We start from the raw sequence: 27456 nt of genomic DNA on the forward strand, positions 1-27456 counted from the left end.
ACAACATTAAGCAACTATTTCCTTCACATAAACGCCCCCAAAATAACAAAAACGAGCTGTTTTTAAGCAAAAAACGGGCTGTTTTTTATAGCAAAAACGACTTGTCCTTTTCCTTTACGAAGACGCCCACTAATGCCCACAAGAATGGTGACCGAGTTGCTCCTTTGTGGGCAGCAAACGAAGCTCCATAGTTTCCGAAGGGGAGGCTCAGGTAGGAGAAGAGAACAAGATGGGGAGAAAGGAGTGGAAGGGAGCTCAATCATGGAGGAGAGGATGGCTTCCATTTGCGGGCTTCCCTTATCCTCTAGATTGAGCATGGAGAAGGGAAAGGTAGGAAAGGAGACTGGTACCACCTGAAGGTGCATGGTGGAGAGGGAGAGAGAGAGCGTAGGCTAGGGAGAGAGATAATAATACTCAAAGAGAGACATAATGAAATGGAAATGAAATAGCAAGAGCAATGAATAAAATGAAAGTACTCACATGTAGACCAAAGAGCTTGTAGGCTTGATACTTTGATTTGATACTAGACAAGTACAGCTCTTATATAAGAGCACACACACACATGAACACCTATGCATATGGGATAACTCCCAATGTGACACGTGGCATCCATAGGACACACTAGACTAGAACTCACACTAGAACATACTAGAACACACCAAACTGACTCAACTTGGCTTCATATTCTAATGCCTTTGCCATATCAAAGTATGCCATGGCATCTTCCTTCAATGCTAACACAGTCACCTTTTTTTGCATGCGGGAGATGATGTTGTTAGTACTACCGACAAACATGTCTTATCAGTTGAGTCCATTGTGACCGTCAATTCTACGAGACCTAGAAAGCATTGCGATCTCTTGGATCTCCATGGACTAGGGAGCTGCAATCTTGCAATACGGCCACCTATCTCTCTCCTAATCTACTCATTCTTGTTATGCCTACTTTTGTCTAGGGTGGGTAGTATATTTGGAGTACTTTGTGGTTGTCAAATTCTATTATGGTTTGCCTTGGTCAGAGGAGTGCATGTTCCTTCCATCTTTGCCCTTGCTCCCTAGGTGTTGCCATGTCCCCCTCTATTGGATGTACAGGGATGACTACTTTGAGAGTGCATATTGTGATCATTTTTACTTGCATTCCATCCAATCCTCTGAATTGCATGATGTGAAAGCCTCATTCTTAACATAATGTTTAGATAGAGCTTCTCTCCTATCCGCCCCTCACACTAAGCTTTGCCCACATCACCACCTCCCAGGCAGAGTATCCTACCCACTGTGGTTTGATATGACGAAGTAGGGAGGCACACAATGTACTGGCCGTGGAATTGAACACAGTCACAAAAAGGGTGCCTTGAGGCCAAGAGATTGTACAAGAGGTGGCACTTGTGCCACATCAGCAATACTACAGTGACACGTTCACAAGTAGCAACACTTGTAGTGAAGAAGTCCCCTAATTCCATTTCAGAGCCTTGTTGTAAGAGGAGTATGCTTGTCCCAACTTATCGGGGACAACTGTGAGTGCTGATTAACCCCAAGCCTCAGGATTTTGAAATGCTTTTCTCATGGCATGCACAATAGACCTTAAAGTTATGAAGCTGGGCCACATACATTTTAAATATTGAGATGGAACTGTGTTCTAGGAATGTAATTGTTAATCAGGTTATGATAGGCTTTGGGCTATATACATACACATTTACACACACACACATCTTTTTAGGGGGGGTGAAATCCAACACTTACACACTTCTTTTTTTGCTTGATAAAAAATATATACTCTATAGCTGTCTCAAAATGCGACAGCTACTACTCAAAACTAAAAACAGTAGTAAGATACTTCTAATTGGGCCAAAGGAAGAATAGAAGAAATGATAATTATCCAACTGAGAGTGCTCGTAAGTCAAATGTTTACGAGTGCCAACACATGCATACATCTTTTTTGGGGGGGTTAAAGAACCTTTCATTAAGAAGAATGTACATTCATAGCTGTCTCAAAGGGAGACAACTACTACTCATATGCTTAAAAAACTGAAGTCCCAGCCCATGAAATGCGCATCCTGCAGGGAGCGATGCAGGAAGGATCGGAAGAAATGATAAACATCCACAGTGGATTGTCCATAGAGCCGAGAGTTACAAGCATGATATAAAGACCATAGAGCCCAATAATGACACTAATTGAAAAATTAAATGTAATTTGGCGTGTTGGTATAACTCCCAACAACCAGAACTGCCTGCTAAAGGCAATGCTAGGAAACCGGGCACGAAGAGAAGTCCGCAATCTGGGAAGAAAATCATGGGCAACCAGGCAAGTCCAAAGTAGATGCAAGATTGTCTCCCTTGGATGTGCGAAAAAGATGAACAATGTGAAGAAGCAATGCACGTGGTAGTCAAGAAAGAACCCATTGGTAAAGCACCAACCAGACACCACCATCAGAAAAGCCTATGTCTAAGCACGAGCTTACTGTTCCAAATACGGCCAAGACAAACCTTCCACCGAGTGACTGGTTTGTCTACATGCTAGATAAAAAGGCCACGTTCTTGAATCCATGGCTGTGGTAGAAGAAGACGATAAGCTTTCTTGGCAGTGAGATCCGCTAAGGAGAAAGTAGAATAATCCGGGATGCCTCAATCAAATCTCCAATACATAAACATACGCAAGTGCGCACACACACACATTTTTTGTGAAAGAACCTTTCATTAAGAAGAATATACATTCATGATTGTCCCAAAGCGAGACAGCTATCGCTCATAAACTAGAAGAAGATGAAAAAAAAAAACCAAGGAAAATGTACATTCAAATCTGCACCAAAGAGGAGCAACTTCTACTCTGAACTAAAGGCAATGGAAGAAAGCTTCTAACTGGGCCGGAGGAAGACCTTCTTGTGCATGAGTATCCTGATGGAAACGGTGCAGGGAGGATCAGAAAAAACCATAAAGATCCACAGAGGAGAACCCATAAAGGTGAGAGTTCTGGGCATGATACAATGACCATAAAGCCCAGTAGTGACACTTTGCAAAAAAGTAATCATCGTCCGGCATAGAGGCATATCTCCCAAACAACCAGAACCGCCTACCAAAAGAAATGCCAGGAGAGCAAGTCTGAGAGCAAGTCTGTAGATAAAACCCCAATCTAGGAAGAAAATCTCTAGTAGCTAGGTAGGTCCAAAGCAAATGCAGAACCGTATTTTGAGATGGGAACAAGAAGGGAAAGCCGATGATGCTAGACAACTAGCAGCCAAGAAAGAGCCCAGCGGTAAGGCACCTCCACCAAGTCAGAGGTTTGTCAAGATGCCAAATTGAAGCCCACACTCCCGAATAATCCATGGCTGTGGGAGTAACAGAAGATAAGCATTCTTTGCAGCAAGATCTGCAAATGAAAATGTAGAATAACCTATAATGCCTCGATCAAATTTCCAATCCATCAAGTAAAGTGTAGTAAACAAGCGGGAAATATTTGGGTATTACAAAAAATCTTTTCCATAAGATTGATTATAAGAAATTGTCTACATAGCCATTGCATGTCCACCTCCGAATTATGCAATCTATTATTATGGTTATGTGCGGTTTCATTCTCTACTTATCCCTTGGTCTTCTTCAAATACTCAGAAATTTACCTCCAGGGCTATGGAATGCCTTTGGCACACTAAAATTGATCGGAAGGTACTTCGTCGGCCTCTTCGTCATGATTATGTTTTTTCGACCAAAATGCATGGGGACTTGAATATCTTAAACATTCACACTCATGTGATAGCTCGTAACGCCACCCTTTTGCTTACATTCCTGGAGCAGTGTTAGATATGGACACTCATTCTTTTCTGTCTAATCTCTTCACTTCGCACTGATGCTTTGGAACATTGTATTCTTGCCATACCAGATGTGATTTTTGGGCATCTTCATGGCTGCATTCCTGGCTGTCCCTTTTCTACTAGGTTGCTCTATGATTGGCAGCTTCTTATGGAACATCTACATTGGTCGGGCTAAATTCCACTGTGAGGCCATCCCATCCTGGGGATTTGGAGTGTCCCAATCTTGGTAGGCCCCTTTCAACTCTTGATGTGTGAAAGGCAAATCCAATGAGGCTTCCTCATCACAGGAGAGAATTGGATGGACATGACGTAAATCTGGCATCAATCTGAACTGAAAAAGAAGAACAAGGGGCAGCAAACAATACACTAAAATACACTCAGCAACATCATCAAGTTGTTGCTTGTTCCTCGTCCATGAACCATCTGGACGCAAGACACATGCACACACTTTTTGTTGTTGTAAAAGGACCTTTTATTAAGAAGAATATACATTCATAGCTGTCTCAAAGTCAGATAGCTACTACTCATACGCTAAAAAATGTGAACACACACTTGGGGGGGTGAAAACTTTGAATACTTATGTAGTGAGTTTGCAGACAATAAAAGAGCGATTGCTGCAAAGAACAACAAAAGAAAACAAAAGTAGAAAAACTAGGATCACCAAAGACTCTGTGGTTTCTATCTTTCCAGAGAGTTGAGAGTGCCCAGTAGCGAACCTTGGTAAAGAATAACTCAAAATCCGGGCTTCGAGGATATATCCCAAAAGCCAAAAAAGATCTCCGAGAGAAGCCTGAGGAAATCACAGTCGCAATCTTTGCCGAAGAATGCGAAGAAGTCCTGTGTCTCGGGGTAGTGCCAAAAAATATGAGATACAGACTCCCTTGGAGCCAAACAGCTACAACAAATAGCCAAAGCAATATTGCATGATAAAAGCTGTCCAGATGGAAAAACCTCCAACAGAACACACCATAAAAAGACCTGTTGTCGAAGAGGGATCTTGGAGTGCCAAATCTGTCTCAATCTTTTCCTCCACCATTTGACTGGACGATGTAAACACCAAATCTGATTAGCCCTATCTAACGCCCAAGGTGGAGACAACAGAACTTTATATAAAGATGACATTGTAATATGAGAGAGCTTCAAAGGATGAATGGATGAGTGTGTTGGAAGAAGAGTCCAATCCTGAATCCTATCTTGAAGTTCTAAAGGCGGTATTTGGCTTGAACACACAAATATACACACACAACATGCACGCACACGCACACATAAAAGAGTGCCATCATCCTGAAGTACATCCGCCACAGAAGAAATGCCTTTGAAAGATAGAAAATAAGAACGCATGGGTTCTTGTATAGACAAAGGAGGGTGGAATACTTTGGACCAATAAATATTCTCAACCCTCAAGGAATTTCCCGACAAAGAATCTCTACCATTCCATTCCAAGTGGGATAAAATATGCTTCCAATCAAAAAGCAAACGAGAGACAAAAGGGCAGCCTCTGATCTTGCATTGAATAGGGCCAAATAGGAAATCCCACTGTGTAGGTTGCCAATGCCTAAAAGCAGAAGTATCAATATGCAACAAAAGAGAGCAGATCATGAAGCCCAAGGCTGATCCCCTTGCATAAACTGCAACATCATTTTCCCCCTGTGAGCAAGTATATGCAGTTGAATATTGAGTATGTTCAGACCCCCGTGCATCTTTGGAGAGCAGAGACAATGCATAGAGAGTAATCTGAGACTTTTCTTGCCATTTTTTGAACACTAGAAAATCTCCATGATAGCAGACATAAAGGAAACCAGATCTGCCTTAGTGAACATGATGAGAGGCAGATAGAATTGTATGTATGCTATCAAAAATGGATTGCGTTATTTGCAAACGAACATGTAATGGCCAAGTTGCAAGCTTCCAATATATCCCCTAAAAGTATGCAGGCAGCTTTACTATCTAGCCAATTGATAACTTGCTGCATTTTTGTGCCAAATCCCAAGGCCTGCATAGTGGATGAAATAAAGTCCCACTTAACAGTATCAAAAGCTTTGGCAATATCAACTTGCAATAGCAAAACATCCTGCTGCATATATTTGGCATATTCGATACCAACATAAGCATAGCAATGTTATCTGTGATATGCCATGCCTACGAGGAACAAAACCATATTGTGCAGGATGCAAGCCATCATGTAAATAACCTTTTAGCCGATCAACAATCATTTTGGTAGTAACTTTGTAAATGACTGGCATAAGCGTAATAGGTCTCCAATCAGCCAAAGATTCACAATTTTGCTTTTTTGGAAGGAGTTTAACAAGACCTCTCTTCCATGTGTCTGGCATTTTCTGATTTTGCGAAGCAGAGTTCACCATATGCAGCAATGTATGCTTCAAAAGAGGCCAATATTCTAGAAAAAACTCAACTGTAAGACCATCCCATCCTGGAGATTTCCATCTACCACAGGATTTGATTGCATCTGACAATTCCCTCTCAGTAAAGGGTTCCTCCAATTCCAAAGCTTGAGGAGTGGAAATAATAGGAGAAACATGTTGTAAAAGTAAATTTCTTGCAGACAAGTGCTGCGAGGGAGGATCTGTAGAACCAAACTGCTGAGAGATGTATTGTAGGAAGTCTACAACTTCAACCCAGACCGGACATCGGTGTCGGATCAAAGCTTGAAAATCCTTTGTGGGAGACCATGGCAAAATGTGCACCATTTGCTGCCTAAAAAAGAGGGGCGAATGTTCCAAAAGCATTTGCGTGTGAATCTCATCTACCATAATAAACTCAAAAAACCTTTGGCTGCATAGTGTACCTTCCGAACAAATGAGCCAGCCAGTGTGCGGGTCAACCAGTTCCCTACCTCTGCAGCAGGTGGCATCCGACTTGGGAAAAATAAAATAACTGCATTTTTGGCATATTCTCTAACTGGATCCACAATTTCATCCACTTCAATCATGAGACTAACCGAGGGAACAGAGTCTTTCCACTCTTTCCTTGTGTCTGCAAATCCTTCATGCATGACATCATAAACCAGTTGTGCTTCAACAGAATCATGCACTGGGTCATGTTGACCCTCAGCCTGGTTTTGCTTTTTGCATTGAACTGATCGATCCTTTTGAAAAGTTTTTTCATAAGAGTATTCAGCCATGTCTTCGGAAGAGGATGGAACCCAAAAAGGAGGTACCTGTAATGTGATAATAGAGAAAAAACAGTCCCAAAAAGAAAAAACAGCCCACAGAGAAGAAGAAAATAGTGTATTTGCAAGGAGAAGAAGGGGAAAGAGAGATGTAGGGATTTAGAGAAAAGAAAAGACAAGTTCTGTGGAAGAAAAAGAGAAAAAAACCAGTAAAAGTTCCCAGATGAACTATTTTCCAGAAAAAGAGGGGAGATTCTGGTGATGGAAAGAGTACACAGGACCCAAAAACCCAAGAGGAGAGAAAGTGGAGCAGAGAGCGCTCACAGCCAGCGTATAGATGCAGTCCGTGAGCAAAACCCTGCATAAAAACGACCCAGGAGCAGAGAATCAACTGGCAGCAGCAGCCTGAGCAGGGCGGGACAGGCCGTACAGGTCTGTACACATGTACGGAAACTGTACGGAATTATGGCAGGCTGTACAGCAGGTAGGTAATGCTCCAAAACGCTGTTTTTTGAGCTCTGATGTGGCGCAGCAGGTAGTTGATGCAAACGGGCTGGTTTGGGGGGGCTAGGGGGCTGATGGGAAGGCTGGAGCAAGGGCTGCAGGTCCTCCTTCTCTCTCATGGAGATCTCGCCCCACCAGCCGCTCACCTCACCTTTGCTCAGATTTGTACTCTCATAGCAGGAGGCAGAGTCGATGGACAGGATTTCCAGTATTATTTTGGTTCTCAGACTCCGTGACACCTGGACTTGTATCTTTGCATTGGCATATTGTACTCATCCCCCCATTTTGCACCCAGGGGCGGTTTCCTTGCATCTAGTTTACTTTGTATTTAGGCTCAGATTTGACATTATGTACTTTCACTTGCATTGTATTGCGTAGCACTTAGATGATATTCGACGATGCCTCTTCTTTGTGGCACGTTGATTTTGTGCTATCTTGTATGCAGAGTTCTTGATGTCCCATGGGCCCATTTTGGCCTTTAGTGGACAATAATACACTTTCTTTCTTTCTTTCTTTCTCACCATGCACCACATGCACATGCTACACACACACACACTTTTTTTAGATTTTTAGTGAAATCTTATATTTCCTATGTGGGAAACCTCAAAAGAGGTAAAAACCCACCAATAAGTACAAGGAAAAAATTAACAAGTACAACCTCAGAGCAAAAGTCATGAGGCAGCCAAGTAAAAAGTTACATATCAAGCTGGAGCAGGATCAAACACAGCATCCTCCAGCTTCAAATTGTTGCTCTGTAAAAACTGATGTAGTGATGAAACCACACCATCAATAAAAACAAGCTGTTTTTTGCCCTTGTGATTCTTCTTGATATAAGCTGGTACCTGAAATTTTTGAATCACAGGATCAAAAACTTGTTGTAACATGGGATGAAAAGATTCCAGTAAAAAAGGTACTTCTGCATCCCAGACAGAAGAAAACTCTGGCACAAGCATCAAAGGCAGAGAGGCTAAATCAACATCGGTATTTTCCGACGAAAAAGCTGCATCTGATAAAGCAGGACTTAGCATTTGAGCTTCATTCTGAGGATCAACCTGAGTAAGAGCAGGGGCAGCATCCTGAGAGAGAGCATGCATATTATCCTGTAAAACTGTAAGGGGTACATCCATATCCTGACTAGAAGGAGACTGATGGTGCTCAACAGGGGTGCAATCCTGAGCTTCTTCAGCAAGAGGAAGATTTGCCTGTGATTTATCTACCTTCCTCCAGTACTGCTTCGGAGCAGTAGAAGGGTTCTCCAAAGAAGCCATAGCAGAAACCGGAGGAGAAGGGAGAGTAACCTTGACAGCTGAAGGAGGAGCAGGAGGAATGGGCTTGGATGTAGAAGGGCAATCACGTGCAAAATGACCAACCTGGCGGCACCGATAACATGCAATGGGAAAAGATGCAAAATGCAGCCTGATGCGCATTGGATGGGCAAATCCCAAACCAAGATCCAGGGTAGATGGCACGGGCTGCGTCATATCCCACAAAACGCAAAGGCGAACATCACGGGAAGCTTGCAAGAACTCCTGTCTCAGAACTTGAAGAGGCCTTTCCAAAAAAGCTGCAAGAGTTGGAAGATGCTAAAGAAGAGGCATAGGCAGCACTCTGAGAATAATCCAAACCGGACAATGAGTTAGAAGGGTAGCAGAAGGATCGAAAAGTGGATCCCAGGGCATCACATAAGCAAAGAAACCAGCCCTAAGAACACCAGCACGACTGACTAGCCGCTCCACCACATCAGTTGAAGAAACATGGGCATAATAAAATCCTTTGCCCAAAAAGACAAAGGAGGAAATACAATTCGGACCCATTGCAGCTTCAGCCCAATGATGAAGTTGAGCGGCAGAAAGAACCCTGCCCATAAAGTAGAGATAGACTCCAAACTGCTGAGCCTGTCGAAGACCTGAAACCAGAAGGGCAGAATCGAAAGAACAAACAAACGGGGAAACTGATGAAGGAACATCTGTGACAGAGGCTGAGCATAATTGATGCAGAAGATGCAATTGTAGGGAAGAAGAAGGGCCATCTGCGAGATCAAGCTTTGCCGATTTGAAAGAGGATGAAGAAGGCAAAGCACCACGCTTCCATCGAATGAAGACTTGAGCAGGAGGAATAGAGGAAGCAGAAAAAACAAAAGATGTTTCGGGATCTTGTAAGGGCTGTACGGGTGGGAAAACTTGTACGGATTTTGCAGGTACAGATGAAGCAGGTACAGGCGTCTGCACCACGTCTGCCTGGACGGAGGGTTGTACGAAGGGCTGAACTGAAGGTTGTGTAGATAATTGTAGGGGTCGGGGGGGCTGTACGGAATTCCGTACAACTAACAGGAGCTGTACGGATGGCGATGAAGGCTGCAAGGTGGAAGACGGGGGCTGTACAGGCAAAACAAGAGAGGACAGAGGGGGACGGAGGGTGGACCAGGGCTGCGGGGGCTCCAGAGCTCTCCATTTTGAAACTAATCGAAACACACACACACTAGACCATACACACACACTTTTTTTTAAAAAAAAATAGTGAAATCTTATATTTCTGTGTGGGAAACCTCAAAAGAGGTAAAAACCCACCAATAAGTACAAGGAAAAAATTTATAAGTACAACCTCAGAGCAAAAGTCATGAGGCAGCCAAGTAAAAGGTTACATATCAAGGTGGAGGAGGATCAAACACAGTATCCTTCAGCTTCAAATTGTTGCTCTATAAAAATTGATGCAGTGATGAAACCACACCATAAAAAAAAACAAGCTGTATTTTGCCCTTGTGATTCTTCTTGATATAAACTGGTACCCAAAATTTTTGAATCACAGGGTCAAAAACCTGTTGTAACATGGGATGAAAAGATTGCAGTAAAAAAGGTACTTCTGCATCTCAGACAGAAGAAAACTCTGGCACATGCATCAAAGGCAGAGAGGCTAAATCAACATCGGTATCTTCCGACGAAAAAGCTGCATCTGATAAAGCAGGACTTAGCATTTGAGCTTCACTTTGAGGATCAACACGAGTAAGAGCAGGGGCAGCATTCTGTAAATTCCCCTCTGCAAGGGGTACATCCATATCCTGACTAGAAGGAGACTAATGGTGCTCAACAGGGGTGCAATCCTGAGCTTCTTCAGTAAGAGGAAGATTTGCCTGTGATTTATCTACCTTCCTCCAGTAGTGCTTTGGAGCAGTAGAAGGCTTCTCCAAACAAGCCCTCCAAACAAGCCATAGCAGAAACCGGAGAAGGGAGAGTAACCTTGAAAGCTGAAGGAGCAGGAGGAATGGGCCTGGATGTAGAAGGGCAATCACGTGCAAAATGACCAACCTGGTGGCACCGATAACATGCGATGGGAAAAGATGCAAAATGCAGCCTGGTGCGCATCGGATGGTCAAATCCCAAATCAAGATCCAGAGTAGATGGCACGGGCTGCGTCATATCCCACAAAACGCAAAGGTGAACATCACGGGAAGCTTGCAAGAACTCCTGTCTCGGAACATGAAGAGGCCTTCCTAAAAATGCTGCAAGAGTTGGAAGATGCTGAAGAAGAGGCATAGGCAACGCTTTGAGAGCAATCCAAACCAGACAGTGAGTTAGAAGGGTAGGAGAAGGATCAAAAAGTGGATCCTAGGGCATCACATAAGCGAAGAAACCAGCCCTAGGAACACCAGCATGACTGACTAGCCGCTCCACCACATCAGTCGAAGAAACGTGGGCATAATAAAATCCTTTGCCCAGAAAGACAAAGGAGGAAATACAATCTGGACCCATTGTAGCTTCATCCCAACGATGAAGTTGAGCGGCAGAAAGAACCTTGCCCATAAAGTAGAGATAGACTCCAAACTGCTGAGCCTATCGAAGACCTGAAACCAAAAGGACAGAATCCAAAGAACAAACAAATGGGGAAACCTACAAGAAGAGATTCTTGATTTATGGGAGCAAGGAAAGTTGAAATGTCAAAAGATGTTGAAGGCTCCTTCTAGCTCTTGTGGGAAAGCCAAGGCAGATGAAGCCATAAAACCTCTTCTTGAAGACATGAAGATAACTCCTTGGAGATATTTGCAAGGAATTCGTGATACATCTCTAATAGTAAGAGTTCTAGCACGTGTGACTCGCTGGAAACATCTCCTCACAGGAGATGGGAACATAATTTGAAAGGTATATTTTCTTACTTTTCTCATTGAGGATCACCAAAGACCCTATGATTGCGATCTATCCATAGAGTCCAGAACGCCCAGTATCTAACCCAAGTAAAAAACAAATCAAACTCCGGTCGTCGTGGATGAATGCCAAAGAGCCAAAAGAATTTTCACATTTGGAAAACGAGCTCTCAGATACTGTCCAATGATACCTAGCAATTCACGAGTATGCAGACAAAGCGAGAAGATATGAAGCATAGATTCCCGCAGATCATGACATCGCTGACAAACCGGAGGAGCAATATGTCTGCGTGCCATAAGCTGTCCAAACGGGAAAACTCCCAACAAAACTCGCCACAAGAAAATCTATTGTCGAAGAGGAACTTTAGAATCCCAAATATAGCGTAGTCTCTTCCACGACCACTTTGCAGGTCGATGCATATGCCAAATCTGATTTGCTCACTCCAAAGCCCAAGGTGAAGGCAACATAACTGTATACAATACCGATACCGTAATATGAGACAATTTCAGCGGACGGGGATGTGGACACAGAAGGCTGAATAGTCCTGTCTTGAAGCGTGTCTTGAATCTCGAGAGGAGGAAACGGCAAAAAAGGCTAAAGCATAGAATCAATGGTATGCCACATAGGACGATAATGCATCCCCAGACGATATTTTGCAGCTACCAAAGGAAAAGAAAGGAGAGTACCATCATCATAAATCTACCACTGAATAAATATCTTTGAAAGTGAGAAAATAGGAGCGTCTAGGCTCCTGCATTGCAAGAGGCGGATCAGAAGCTCTAGACCAATGTATGCTTTCAGCTCTCAAAGAGTTGCCTTGCATAGAATCACGACCATGCCATTCCACATGGGAGAGAATGTGGTTCCAATCTAGGTTGGAGACAAAAGGACAGCCTTTGACCTTGCCCACAATAGAACCAAAGAGAAAATCCCACTGCGTGGGCTGCCAATGACCAAAAGCAAGGGTGGTGATTTGCAAAAGCAAGAAACGGATAATGGCAGCCCAAGGCTGAACCCCATGCATGAACTGTAACATCAATTTCCCTTTATGAGCAAGGATATGAACATGAATATTCAAAATGTTCAAGCCCCCATGCATCTTGGGTGAACATAAACGAGACATTGAAAGCAAGCGTAAACTTTTCTTGGCATGTTTGGAACTCCAGAAAGTTTCCATTATGATGGACATGAGAGAAGCAATATCTGTCTTGCCAAACAAAGGCAAGTAGAACTGAACGTATGCCACCAAAATAAATTGCACTATCCAGAGCCTAACATGCAACGGTCAAGTCGCCAATTTCCAATATTCAAGCTTCTTTTTCAAATTTTCAAGAACCCAGTCAGTTTGTTGACGAGGGGTCATCATCCAACCCAAAGGATAACCCAAGTGACGAACTAATTGAGTAAGCGGAACAATCTCCCGTGGCCATAAAATATTATGCCAGTCTTTAGCATGCACTGGTAAGAGCTTTGTTTTCTGAAAATTGACATGAAGACCAGCAGCCATGCCATATAGAGAGAGAGCATGCATAAGGGAAGAAAGGTCTATCTCAGTATTCTGCGGGGTAAAAAAATAATCATCAGCATAAGCTTGAGCAATTGTTGGGCAACTCCCGTGTATTTCCAAACCATGGAGCATATCAGTAGCCACCAAGTGATCCAAGTATTGAAGCACCGGTTGTGTGGCAATAGCATACAAAAGTGCACTGGATGACAGCGGTGGCGAACAGAACTAAGAAGAGTCCAAGTCTCGGAGATATCTTCCGACAGGATACAAGCAGCTTGACTGTCACTGTAGAGCCAATATATGACATGCTGCATTTTGTGCCCAACAACCCAATGCTCTCATGGTCTGCGAGATAAAGTCCCATTGGATAGTGTCAAATGCTTTAGCAATGTCAACTTGTAGCAATAAAACATCCTGCTCAGTGTATTTGGCATATTCTATGCCAACATATGCATTGGCAATGTTCTCTGTAATATGCCGAGGAGGAATGAAGCCATATTGTGCAGGATGAAGGCCATCTTGCAAAAATCCTTTGATACGATCAACAACCATCTTAGCAATGATCTTATAAATAACGGGCATGAGAGTGATAGGCCTCCAATCAGTCAAAGATTCACATAGTTGCTTCTTGGGAAGAAGCTTAACCAACCCTTTTTTCCATGAGGCAAGCATGCATTGATTCTGCCAGGTAGAATTAATCATACACAACAAGGTAGGCTTAAGAAAATCCCAATACTCAAGAAAGAATTCCTCAGTGAGACCATCCTAACCAGGAGATTTCCATCCACCACATGATTTTACTGCATCAGACAATTCTCTTTCAGTGAAAGGAACTTCCAACTCCAAAGCTTGCATAGGATAAATAATTGGATTGACATGATGCAATAAAAGGTCTCTTGCTGAAAGAACCTCATGAGTAGAAAAAACTGCATGCCTAAAATGTGGAGAAAAATGATCAACAACAGATTGTCGTTTGTGATGCAAACTCTTGAAGAACTCTTTAGACAAGCTGCCTTTGTCCAAAAAATCCCTTTGTTGTGCTCTGGTCTCCCACTTAACAATTTTCCTGTGATCATTGGATTGGAGACAATGTTTTGCCTGGCATAAGGACGTGTTTTCTTCCATTGAAAGAGCACGAAAGTGACTGAGCTTAGTCAAAGATTGAGAAATGCTTTTGGCTTGAGCAACAGAGTCTCTCAGATTTTTCATATAATTTTTCCCATATTCACAAATAACTGCTTGCATTCTAGCAACAAAAGCAGTCCAAGCATAATCAATGTCAATGAGACTCTGACATGAAAGAGGCCGAAATGCATTAGAAACCATGGCCTTGAAAGTATCATGTCCCAGGTAACTATTATTGATAATGAGCATCATTTTTTGTGAGAGACTGTCAACACACACACACTTTTTTGTTTTAGTGAAAGCTTTGATTGATTATATTACAAGAATAGTCACCTCAAAAAAGAGGCGCTAGAAAATACATCAATTGAAGATCTCAGTATAAGCCAAATATACATCCTCATCTATTTGGCGAGTCTGCAAGCAATCAAAGAAAGATTGCTGCAGAGAACGCTTAAAGAAAGCAAACAAAAAAAATTGGGATCACTAAAGACATTACAATTGCGGTCCGTCCATAAAGTCCAAAGTGCCCCAATAGCGAACCCACACACACTTTTTTTTTTGGTGAAACCAAGATACTTATATTATGAAACATTCATTTACATCCGGGCAATGCTCAAAAGAGAGCCAAAGCCCTATCCATCATACATATTATGGCTGAGCTGTATGCATGGTAGGCTTGAGTTAATAATGCCAAGTTTGGGATGTTTTTAAATATTAGTGTACATATGTATAATTTAAGTATGCATTCTCACTGTGTAAATGCTGATTGCGATTTTGTATATTGACTGAAGCAGTGCTTTGATATTGATTAAATCTCAACCCCTTTTAATTGAGCTTTTTCTGTTAAAGAACATGTCATGGAGAATGAGGTTCCATCTCATCTATCGTCATACTTCGAAAGTGATTGCAATGGAAGTTCTGATGCTCAGGTATGCTCACTTAGAATATGTATACAAACAGATAGTTTTGCAAACTCTTCGAGACATATTTCAAAGCAATAAGGTTGAGTTGATTGCTTTTGCAGGGTCCGCTGAAACAACTAGATGTTATTAAAGAGAACGAGTTAATCAGACTTCACTCTTTGGCACATATAACAGAAGCTCCCTGGAAAAAGGTGTGGTCCAAGGACATCAAGAGTTTCTCGCACGAGCTTGGGCCAAGAGCTAATCATTGTCAGAGCTTACCTCGTTCACACAGTGACAATGATTTGGAGGTGATCATATAACTCTTTTGTTTCAAATGACTTTTTATTGCCTTCATAAGCAATATATGTTCTGCAGATAAATGTATGTTATGTGGAAAGATATGAGTGGTTAGACATAAGGCTGTTACTTGTTTATGAATGGCAGCAAGAATGGTATTCATTCTAAGGTTTTGAAGTTCTACAATCAAACACGATTTTTAGTCAGGCCTGCAGCAGAATCGTTTTTCCCATAATTTGACCAATGAAACTGCTTGCTGCGTGCAGGAGTTGATTGGAGCCTTGCAGGAAAGGTTCAATATTGCAAAAGAGGAAGCCAATATGGAGCTTTCAGCGTTTGCTGTGGATCTTGTTGAAACTCTTGATAAAAATAATGATTTATCTCCTAGCTGGCTGGAAAGAGTGGAAGACCTTTTGGTTTTGGCTCGCCGGTGTACCATAATGTCCGCATGTGATTTTCGACTAGAATGTGAGAGCATTGTACATGAGCTAGATGATAAGAGGCAAGAGCTTCCCACAGGATTGTTGAAGCAGCTTCACACACGCATGCTTTTCATACTCACTCGCTGCACCAGATTGCTGCAATTTCAGAAAGAGACCCATGCTCAGGAGGAAGGTCCTTTCCGTAAAGTTCAGCAATGCTTGAGAGGGGTTCCTTCTTTTGAGAGGACATGGGCATGGACTGATACCAAGAAGGGGTCAAGCATGAAGGAGGTTTCTTCAGATTTCTTAGAGCCTCCTGATGGCTGTGAGCCTCCCTTCAATGTAAGCAATAGCATCAAGGTGGACGGAATGCATAAGGTTTACTTTGAGAGAGGGGAACACAAGGTTTTTGATGTCAGAAAAGATAACCTTTCCGAAAGTTCTGAGTCTGTAAAAGAAGATTTTGTCTCATTTCCTAAGAGTGTTGACATGGTGCCACCTACTGATAAATCTGTGTCAAATGACCTGAAAGAAGGTTTTGAGTATGACGATACCACCAGAAGGCTTACTACATGGGATGTACCAGCAAAAGCCAAAAAACTCAATGATGATGAGTTTCAGGAGGCTGTATCCATAACGGTCACTCCTTCAAATCAAGCGCTAAGAAGATCATGGGGTTATTGGTCAGATGTAGAGAGTTTGGAGGACCCAGATCATTTCATTTGCAGGATATGTGAAGTAGAAATTCCCACTTCACATCTGGAAGCACACTCTGTGTTATGTGCAGTTGCAGATACCTGTGATAGACAGGGTTCTAGTTTGAATGAACGGCTAAGTAGCCTTGCAGATTTTCTGGAAAGATTAACTGAAAGCATACCGAATAGTTCCCATCCTGTAGCTGGAGATATTGCAGATTTCCTCAAAGTTCTAACATTATATTTGCACGAGAGTTCTGAAAGTTCTTCACCAAGTGTCACTGACTTGCATGGGAAAGCTGCAGAGTTGAGATTTGCTGACTTAAATGCTTCGGACCCCACTACCTCAGAAGAGCCAAAATGGTTCAACGCACTAAGTTTCAGACCACACCTTGGACCAAAATCAGATCAAGGTGGTGCATCATCTTCAGCTGGTAGTCTAACCCCTCGTTCTAACCTCACCACCCCAAGAACGAGCCAACTTGACTTGCCTTGGGCAGAACGAGTCAATTATGTTGAATCTGATGATCTCAAACAGGTTTGAAAATTTTCATATTCAAATTTAAAATGGATCAGAAGAAATTGTTCCAAAGACGAGAATTATGTCTTTGATTCCTGGATGGGTACATACTTTATAAATCTTAATAATTGAACCAGATCTTTCATTCTTTTGAAAGGATCTCTAGTTTCAGGTTCTGTTTGGATGCATCGGCTTTATTGTGCATCATTGTCATAATTTGGACCTTTTTACAGTGGTGGTTATGTGAACATTGCTGAAACTTCTTCTGTGTTGTTAAACTTCTGTTATTTATATGGCATCTGTGTTGCTCCTTTTGCCAATATATTTAGGACTCTCTTTGAGCACTTTTAAGTCCTTGTTGCTTGTGATGTAACGTGAGACACATTATGTTTGTCTTTTCTGCAAGGGTTTTGTTCAGAAGTGAAGACATCACACACCTACACACTCACGCACACTCACTCACTTCTGCACCACACACTTTTTTTTTTTTGGTGAAACCAAGAAAATTATATTATGAAACATTCGTTTACATCAGGGCAGTGCTCGAGAAAAGAGCCAATGCCCTATCCATCAGAAGCAGTAAAAGAAAAGCTGAATACAAGAAACATCCAAATCTTCCTCATGTAAGGCATCATATAAAGACTGCCGCAATGAGGCTCGGAAGAACTCATAAGGGTGCTGAAGGGGAGAATTCAGATATGCATGATTTCGCTGCAGCCAGAGGGTCCATAAGGCCTAATATTTGATCCATTGGAAGAAAAGAGAATACTGTGACAAAGAAGCTGATAGTTTGCCATACATTCAGAAAAACCTGAAGAATCTGTATGCAGGAAATCTGAGAGAGAAGAAATAGGAGATCTTGTTTAGAAGATCTTTGGAATATGAACAAAACCACAATAAATGCGGAATACTCTCAGGAGTATGGTGACATCTTGAACAAAGAGGTGAGGCAATCCTTCTTTGAGCCAATTTCACTCCCACTGCCAACAATGCATCTCCATAGAAAGAGTCTCTGCTTCAATGGCATTTTCAACTTCCATATCAATTGCAATTTTACTTTCCACCAGGCTAATGACTTATTCAGATGCCATAGAGAATTAGCATGATGAGCAATCCAAGAAGGAGGTAATATCAATCGATAAGCCTGTATAGAAGTCAAAAAATGCAAAGGCCGAGAGGATATTCTTGGACTTGAAGACTGAAGGTGCCAATCTTGAAGCCTGTCTCTTACATTCAATGTTGGAATCAGAACCAAAGGGAGTAAGCGATCATCAATAGCTTTCAAATAGGTCTGTGATGCATCCCAAGATTGCATTGTCGACATGCTACCGGAAAAGAGAGAATATGTCCTTGCATATCTACCACGTCATCAATGAACCGGATGCCCAATTTCATAAGATTGTAAGCTCTGATTGGTTGTTGTACAGCAAGGGGAGAGGAAAACACAGCACTCCAATGAATGCTTTCCATTTTGAGTGAGGAAGCTATAGAAGCAGGATGGGGAGACCATTTGATGTGAGAGAGAACTTGCTTCCAATCCTGAGTCAAGGAAGTAGAAAATGGACAACCAGGGATTTTACCTTGAAATTTGCCAAGTACTACTTCCGATGGATCAACTAGCCAATGTCCATAAGCATTTGTGCGCATCTGACCACACAAAATTGCCAACATGATAGACCAAGGTTGCTCTTGTTGAAAAAATGTCTTGAGCATAGTGATCTTTCTTGCCAACACATGAAATTTGATGTTTATTATATTCAAACCAACATGCATTCTTGGTGAGCAAAGCAAGTCCATTTTGAGCAACCTTAAAGCTTTTTTATGAAGTTTAGTTTTCCAAAAAATCTCCATGGCTTGAGACATAAAATAAGTGAGATCTCGAGATGACCAATGTAATAGAGGAAGGTAGAACTGGACATAAGCTAGAACAATGGACTGGACAATTCGAAGCCGTACATGCAGGGGCCAAGTGGAGATCTTCCAATATTCTAATTTGTCTTGAATTTTGTTTAACACCCATGATATTTGTTGCTTATTTCTGATTTTCCAGCCAATGGGATAGCCCAAATGTCTTACTATGTTTTCCGGATAAATAATCTGGCCGGGCCACAGGATAGCATGCCAGTCACAATGCTTGAGAGGCAAGAGTTTTGATTTCTGAAAATTAATTTTAAGACCACTTGCCAACCCAAAATCTGAAAGGGTATCCATCAATAGGCGAAGCTCCAAAGTACTGTTCTTTGGCATGAAGAATGAATCATCTGCATAAGCCTGTGCAATGAAAGGTCGTGAATCAGAAATCTGAAGCCCCACTAACTGTCTAGTATCAACTAGATAATCCATATAAAGAAGCAAAGGATGTGAAGCAATGGCATAGAGCAAACCACTGAGAGGGCATCCCTGTCGAACTGATCGTTCCAGAGTCCAAGACTCAGACAAATGATTCCCTATAAAGCATTGTGCAGTGGAATCTGAGTAAAACTAATATATGACATTAACTAGCTTTGGCCCAAAACCAAGTTTAAACATGATTTGAGAGACATAATCCCACTGTACCGTATCAAATGCCTTTGCCACATCCACCTGCATGACCAAAACATCTTGAGCTGAATATTTTGCATATTCCATTGCGATGAGAGTATTAGAGATATTTTCATGTATATGCCGTCTTGGAACAAAACCATATTGCCTAGGATGAAGTCCATCATGAAGGATATCCTTTATCCGATGTACCAACATTTTAGCAATAAGTTTGTATATAACCGGCATCAAAGTGATGGGCCTCCAGTCATCCATTGTCTCACATAGAGGTTTTTTGGGCACAAGCTTAACCAGACCATGCTTCCAAGCTGAGGGAAGATGTTGATGCTGCCAGGCTACATTAATGAACTTCAAAATTAGACCCTTCAATTCAGCCCAGAAGGCTACAAAAAATTCAACCGTCAAACCATCCCAGCCAGGGGATTTATGTTTACCCAAATGCTTGAGGGCTTCATCCAATTCAATATCTGAGAAAGACATTTCCAGCATTGAAGCTTTTTGCAAAGAAACAATAGGAGAAACAAGCTCAATAAATCTGTTCCGAGCCAATGCAACCTGAGGTGTAGAAGAAGATGGCTGAGAAAAAAGAAGCTGAAAATGATCCAGACATTGTTTTTCTAGCTGAGATAAAGTTTGGGTCCAAAGACCGTCAGGTTTCCTAACCCTCATGATAGATTGACTTTGTCTATGTGCATGTAAATTCCGAAAGAAAGATTTCGAGGAACAACCCTTATCTAGCATAGGTTTAACTCTAGTCTGGTTTGCCATTTGGAAAGCTTGCGTTTATCATTGGCATCAATTATGGAGGAAGCACAAGACAATAAATGCTGCTCAGAAGCAAATAGAGACCTTTGATGGCTAATCTGTACCAAATACTGCTTGTATGATTTTGCCCATTGGATATGCTGTCTGTTTTCTGCCATGTACCATCTTCCATATTCCTTAATGACATTTTGAATACGATGTACAAAAGAGTTCCAAGCAAAGTCCAGATCCTCCTAAGCATGGGATAACAATGGCCTGCAAGCCAGTCTGATCATTTGCTGGAATTTTTCATGAGAAAGATATAATTGATTGACTTGTAAATGTCTGACTGAAGAGAGCTGCATGTCATCCAGAGGCATTCCAAATGAAAGGGTGAGCCAAAGTGGAGTGTGATCAGATAGTTGTTGAGAATAATCAGTCCACATTTGACATGTATATTCATCATATTGCTGAGCATGAATAAGATAACATCTATCAAGCCTGGCCCAATATTCTGTAAAAGCACTATGATGATAAGTAAATCCCATAACTGAAGGGTGATTGCTGTCCATAAATCTGCAAATTGAAGTGATGAAGTCATATGTTCCCATTGCTGGATTTCAGAGGGCAGCATATGGGATTTATGCATGGTATTGTTCTTCCAGTGAGGAGAATTATTGAAGTCACCACAAAGGAGAGCATTTGAAGACCAAGGATATTGCTTGATGGAGTCCCACATTTGAGCTCTAGAAGCTGAATTTTGAGAGGCATACAAGGAGCCTATTTCAAAAATCTCTTCATTGATTATACATCCATCGGCCACCAAGATCATTATATGCTATCCAGGGCTGCAGATCATGTCTGGCTAAAATGCACAGCCTAGAGAATTGTTCAGATCCTGCATAAAATATATCATATCCTGAAAAGAACCCATGCTGGCCAGCAAAAGAATGCTGATTATGCTCTTGCAGACACACAACATCTGGATGAGTTTTATTTTATATAATGCCATAGGAGCCTCCATTTATTCTGGTTGCAGAGGCCCTGTATATTATAAGAAATACATTTAAGAGAAGCACGCATGAAAATATGTACAAGAGATGAACAGTCCTAAAAAAGAAAGGGAGGCATCAAGCCTCTGCCATTGCCACAGTGTCTTGCTGACCCTCAGAATCCAATTCCCTGACTAGACATCTTCTAAGGGCGGTTTTTTCCAAGCAGACTGGTCGGTTTTCATACAGACTGAGTCGGCCAGATTAGGGCTGACCAGTCGATTTTTTGGTACAGGCCTTGGGGCCTATATAAAGAGGCCATTTAGCCTCATTTCAACATCACTTGCAGCAGCAGATCCAGAGCAGAAAGGAGCAGCAGGTAGCCACCCTCTGGACCTACATTCAGGAGGATAGAGAGGTGCTAGCAGGGCTGCAGACTTACCCAGGAAGCTGCCCACCTAGGCTGGTTCCCAGACAGCAAGGTGGAGAGGATCATCCTAGACGAAAAGTTTACTTACGCTCGAGGTGGAGCACGCGGACTCTAGTCTAGAGATAGCCAGCAGATAGGAGAAGGACTTTGTGGTAAGATCAGAGGACCACACCATTGGTGGGACTCTGGATCTGTCTCTCTTGTATTGTGTCCATAGTTGTGGACGGAAATATATTATTTGGTGGTTTCTCTATCTAGTTTGGTTCATTGTCTATTGATGAGTCTGCACACCTATTGAATGCACATAAGTAAAGAAGTTTGTGATTCCACACCCACACCGCACACTGTGTGAGCTCCTGGGCATTATTTCTGCTGCGTGTACCCTTTGTTGGGTCTTTTCTAACATGGTATCAGAGCCCAAGTAGGAGGCTCACAAGTGTGGGAGCCTGAAGGCAGGGACCTTGCTGAAGGACGACCCTGATTGAGAAGCTCTAGGGAATCGACTTCCACGGCTGGAGGATTGTGCCCTTGCGAGAAGGAGGGTGACTCAGGTTTCAGTCAGGTGCGTTCAGAGTTCTGGTTTACTGAATTTGAGTTTGGTTGACTTTGCTGTGTGGTATATACAGCAGAGATGTCGCCATCTACAGCCTCTTCAGCCCCTGCTATCCCTTCCTCCTCCTCCAGTTTTCTCTCTTTCACTATCCCTAACTTTGGAGAGTCGGGGAACCTGGACAGGACTAATTACCCGATCTGGAAAGTGAAGATCCGGAGTCATTTAGTGGCTCGGAAGTTGTGGAAGCTGACCACGGGAGAGGAGTCGAAGCCGGAAGACATGGTGGACAGTAAAGGGAAGGTACTCATGGCAGTAGACAGAGAGGAGCTTGAAGCTTGGGAAGAAAGAGATGCCCATGCCCTGGCAATAATCATAGGGACTACGGCGGACTTTGTTCTTCCGCATATCCAACTGGCCGAGACGTCAGTAGAGGCGTGGGCCACACTGAAAGATCTGTACGAGACAGACAATACCTCCCGGATCGTGCTTCTTCAGCATCAACTCTACAATCTTGATATGGAAGAAGGCGATACGGTACATAGCCATTTGACGAAGGTCAAGGTGGTGCGGGATCAGTTGGCAGCAATTGGTCAGAAGACAGACTCATGCCATCTGGCCTTGATGGTACTGAGGAGATTGCCTCGGAGTTTCAAGAGCTTTGTTACGGCTGTGACAGCAGGACAGAGGACCAAACCTCTGACATTTGAGGAGTTGTGTCCATTACTGGTACAAGAGGAAGCTCGGGAGAAGCTCTACAACGAGGACAGAGATGATAAGGCGATGCTGGTGAAGGATTCCGCAGGTAAGGGAAAGGGCAAGCCTAACGGTGGCAAGTCAAATAAAGATGACTCTGACGATGAGGGGACTTCGAAGAGGAAGCAAAGAAGAAGTGTTTCTATTGTGATACGCCTGGACATTTTGCAAAGGACTACAGAAAGAAAAAGGCGGATCTGAAAAACAAACAGGAGTCTGACCCAGATTCAGAAGGAAAGGCCAAAGCTAATGTGGTAATCGAAGAATTGTTCCTGGTGACATCACCGAGTGTTACCGAGGTCAGGTATGTTGATCCAGAAGTCACAGTAAGGATGTTTGACATAGAGATATGGGTCAACGAGGAGTCAGATGCCTTTGTGAAGGTGAAGGACAGTATGGAGCGCTTGGTACCTTCCAGGTGTGTAGCTGTTGACACTGACACGAGGGTAGATTCCATGGAAAGCCCTAGGGTCTCATGGTTCGGTGGATGCTGGACTTCAGAAGGGGACAGTACAAAATAACCCAGGATCTTGGCGGGTGCCTCATTGAGGTACAGGGTTTGCTTTCAGAGCGAACATTCAGGCAGTACAACAGTCTGGTATGTATTTGATATTCTGCATTTGAGTCTTTATAGCATGCTGTGGGAAGATTCTGCTCTTCATTTGTCTCAGGTGATAAGAGATTGGAAGTAATTGGCCTTCTTCGAAGGCAGAAGGGGAAGTATTGGTGCTTCTTCAAATCTCGGACGCAGATTGCTAGAAGGTGGTGGACAAAGAGTACTGAAGCCAAAAGAGTACCTGCTTGAGAACTCAGCGAGAGTTCATGGTCCAGGTTATCTGGAAATATTCATTGGTTGCAGACCTTGCCAAAGGAAGGACGGGTTGAAACAGGCCCTCAGAGCATGGTGCCTGGAAGACTCCAGGTTGTTCACTCATTATGAGGGGGACGACTGGAAGATCGTGACGGCTGGATTGCTCGAGTTCAGAGGCGGGAATGTGACTGAAGGAGGTGGTACCAGGAGGTGCTACCAGAGATGGACCTATGTACCAGGATGGTGTGCTGAAGCGGAACGGGACCTGGTGGAGCAGGAGCCACTGGATGAAAAGCCAGGAAAAGATTACGACACCGAAAGGTTCCAGAGGACTACGACCAGGGAGTTACTGGAGCATTTTCATCGACGTGTTGTGGGCTGAGATGTGTCGGTGAGAGGGGGTGTTCGAAAGGTCGCCTCCCCATCTGTAAGCCCCCAAATGAGGAGAGCATGGGGGGGGTGAACCTAGGGTTTGAGTGTCTGTCACATGGGCATCTGATTGGATGCCATGTGGGCAAGAATCATAGAGATGGTGGGTACCTGGAGCTAGGATGGATCTGCAGTAGCAAAAGGCGAAGCAGTAGCCAGCACAAGGAACCCGTACGGTGCAGGAAACGTGGCCGGGAAGAGGGCCTGGCAGAGGCGCAGACATTGCAGGGAGTGCAGACCCAGATCTGCAGCAGAAAAAGTGGCTGTCAGTGGGCAGGAGACAGGCCTTTTATAGGCTGGATATATGCCTTGAAAGGAGGGCCAAAGCCCTAGTATTGTGAGCCAAGGACCCTTGTAATGAGAGCCCTTTAAGGGCGGTTTTTTCCAAGCAGACTGGTCGGTTTTCATACAGACTGAGTCGGCCAGATTAGGGCTGACCAGTCGGTTTTTTGGTACAGGCCTTGGGGCCTATATAAAGAGGCCATTTAGCCTCATTTCAACATCACTTGCAGCAGCAGATCCAGAGCAGAAAGGAGCAGCAGGTAGCCACCCTCTAGACCTACATTCAGGAGGATAGAGAGGTGCTAGCAGGGCTGCAGACTTAGCCAGGAAGCTGCCCACCTAGGCTGGTTCCCAGACAGCAAGGTGGAGAGGATCATCCTAGATGGAAAGTTTACTTACGCTCGAGGTGGAGCACGCGGACTCTAGTCTAGAGATAGCCAGCAGATAGGAGAAGGACTTTGTGGTAAGATCAGAGGACCACACCATTGGTGGGACTCTGGATCTGTCTCTCTTGTATTGTGTCCATAGTTGTGGACGGAAATATATTATTTGGTGGTTTCTCTATCTAGTTTGGTTCATTGTCTATTGATGAGTCTGCACACCTATTGAATGCACATAAGTAAAGAAGTTTGTGATTCCACACCCACACCGCACACTGTGTGAGCTCCTGAGCATTATTTCTGCTGCGTGTACCCTCTGTTGGCTCTTTTCTAACATAGCTTCAGTCTTTTCCACATATGTCTTCTGACCTCCTTTATTAGATGGCAGAGGAATGGCTGCTGGAGGAGGCGGATGAAGGATAGAGGGACACTCAGAAGCTAGGTGCCCAAACTTGTGACAAGAGAAATAAGCTCCAGCAAAAATGCCCCATTTTAAAGTGAAATATTTCTTTCCCAAATTAACACCCTCAATCTCAACTGCAATAGCAGAGGGGGTTGGTCTATCAGTATCCCATAAGATGCAAAAACGATTTTTATTACCTGTGGGACAAGGGGGACAGATCACTTGTCCCAATGTCATGGCTAAGTCTGGAAGCTCTGTTCTCATGTAATCTGAAAAATTAACCTTTTCAACCCATATAGGGCAATGATGCTTGATGAGATTCTGATAGTCCTTATTAAGGGACCAGGGCATGATGTGCACCATTTGATGACCAAAAAATAAAGGGGACATTTCCAGCATCTTTTGTTTTGTCAAGGCATCCAAAAGATGAACTTCATAAAATCCTCGGGAGGCAAAATAGACTCCTTCTACATAGCATCCACCTAGGAGAGAATTCACCCATTGTCCCACATCATTAGCCGAGGGTATTTTGCCTGGGAAAAAGATGATAACTACAGTTTTAGAGAGCTTCTTCAAAGGATGCACAAGAGAAGGCAACTTCATCTTGTGAGTTCTGAAGCAGGTAGAATCCATTCTCTTCTACTTTGTTGAAAATCATCATTCAACATGTCAAACACATAGGAAGCATCTTCAGATGAAGGAGCTATGGGGGGCGAAGTTTCCCTTGATTGTCTTTTAGGTTTAGGAGAGAGTGCTCTCTTGACACAATACTTGCTTGTTTCTGCCATGGAGGCTAAGGGATTCAGCAGGTACCAAAGGGAGAGAAGCAGACGGGGCACAGGAAGGACTAACAGGCTGTACGGACGTGAGGACTAACAGGCTGTACGGACGTACAGAGAGATTGACAGGCTGTATGAAAGGACTGACAGGCTGTACGGAACGACTGATAGGCTGTACGGAAAGACTGACGGGTGTACGGAAAGATTAACGGTGACGGTTGCACGAAAATACTGACGGGCTGTACGGACGTTGGGAAGGTAGTCTACAGGAAAGGTACGGCGATGCAGGCAGGTACGGAGCTCCGTTCAAAGATGCGAAGAGGTAAGCCAGACGTGACGCAGATGTTCTTACTGTCGTATGGGAACTGTACGACAGCCGTACAGATGTACGGACGGGGAGACAGGCGCCACGCGATCCCTGACGGGGCTGAACAGCAGAGGTGTCGAGCTCTCTCTACCAGCACACACCACAACACACACTTTTTTTTTTTTTGGTGAAACCAGTAACTATATTATTAACTTGAGATCAATGTACATGATATTAGACTCCAAAACAGAGCCTAATGGAAGAACTCAAAAACAGTCAGAAAACACTTCAAGGCTAGTCGCATCCAAGTCCCTCGCAGCATAGCTTACCACAACACACACACTTTTTTTTTTGGTAAACCCATGAGACCACAACACACTTTTTTTTTTTTTTTGGTAAATCCATGATCATATTATCAGCAAAATTTACATGAGGGTCTCAAAAAAGCAGAGACCACAACACACACACACACCACCACACACACACCACACACACACACCAACACACTTTTTTTTTGGTAAAATCCAGTGCAGTGTATTTATATTGTCATAACTTCACAAGAGGGAAAGTCTCCAAGATGGAGAGTATTCCACAGATCAGAAGCATAAAAAGAAAAGCTCAATGCAAGATGCATGTATATCACCCTCATGGCAAGCATCATATAAAGATTGCCGCAATGAGGCTCTAAAAGATTCATATGACTTTTGAAACTGACGGCCCAAATATGCCAGATTATGCTCTTCCCAGATTGTCCAAAGAGCCCAATATCTCACCCATGAGAAAAAGAGTGAGTATTGAGATAAAGGCGTCCTAAATCTGCCAAATAACCAAAAATGTTTTCCAAATATGTGACTCGGGAAACGGAGGCGAAGATGATCTGAAATTTTCCCCAGGAGTTTACGGTGTCACGCTCCTTCAGAGACACACACAAGGTAGACAAAACTGCTTCCCAGTGATCTGTAATCCAGTGCCCATATGCATGGGAGGCCATGTTTCCACACATAGCTGCTA

General features: G+C 43.1%; 1 protein-coding gene across 1 annotated transcript in view; it reads left to right on the forward strand.

Moving 5' to 3' along the window:
* LOC147891398 (putative serine/threonine protein kinase IRE4) overlaps positions 1–27456 on the forward strand; it is a 364420-nt gene that overhangs the window by 9152 nt on the left and 327812 nt on the right. The window contains exons 3-5 of the mRNA XM_087389248.1: positions 15052–15131; positions 15227–15415; positions 15671–17059. Coding sequence (XP_087245374.1) covers positions 15052–15131; positions 15227–15415; positions 15671–17059 — 1658 coding nt within the window. The remainder of the gene's footprint in view (positions 1–15051; positions 15132–15226; positions 15416–15670; positions 17060–27456) is intronic.

The sequence above is a fragment of the Dipteris shenzhenensis genome, chromosome 18 (genome assembly GCF_047967505.1).
Source record: "Dipteris shenzhenensis isolate YYH24624 ecotype China chromosome 18, Dip_SZ_1.0, whole genome shotgun sequence".
Taxonomy (NCBI): domain Eukaryota; kingdom Viridiplantae; phylum Streptophyta; class Polypodiopsida; order Gleicheniales; family Dipteridaceae; genus Dipteris; species Dipteris shenzhenensis.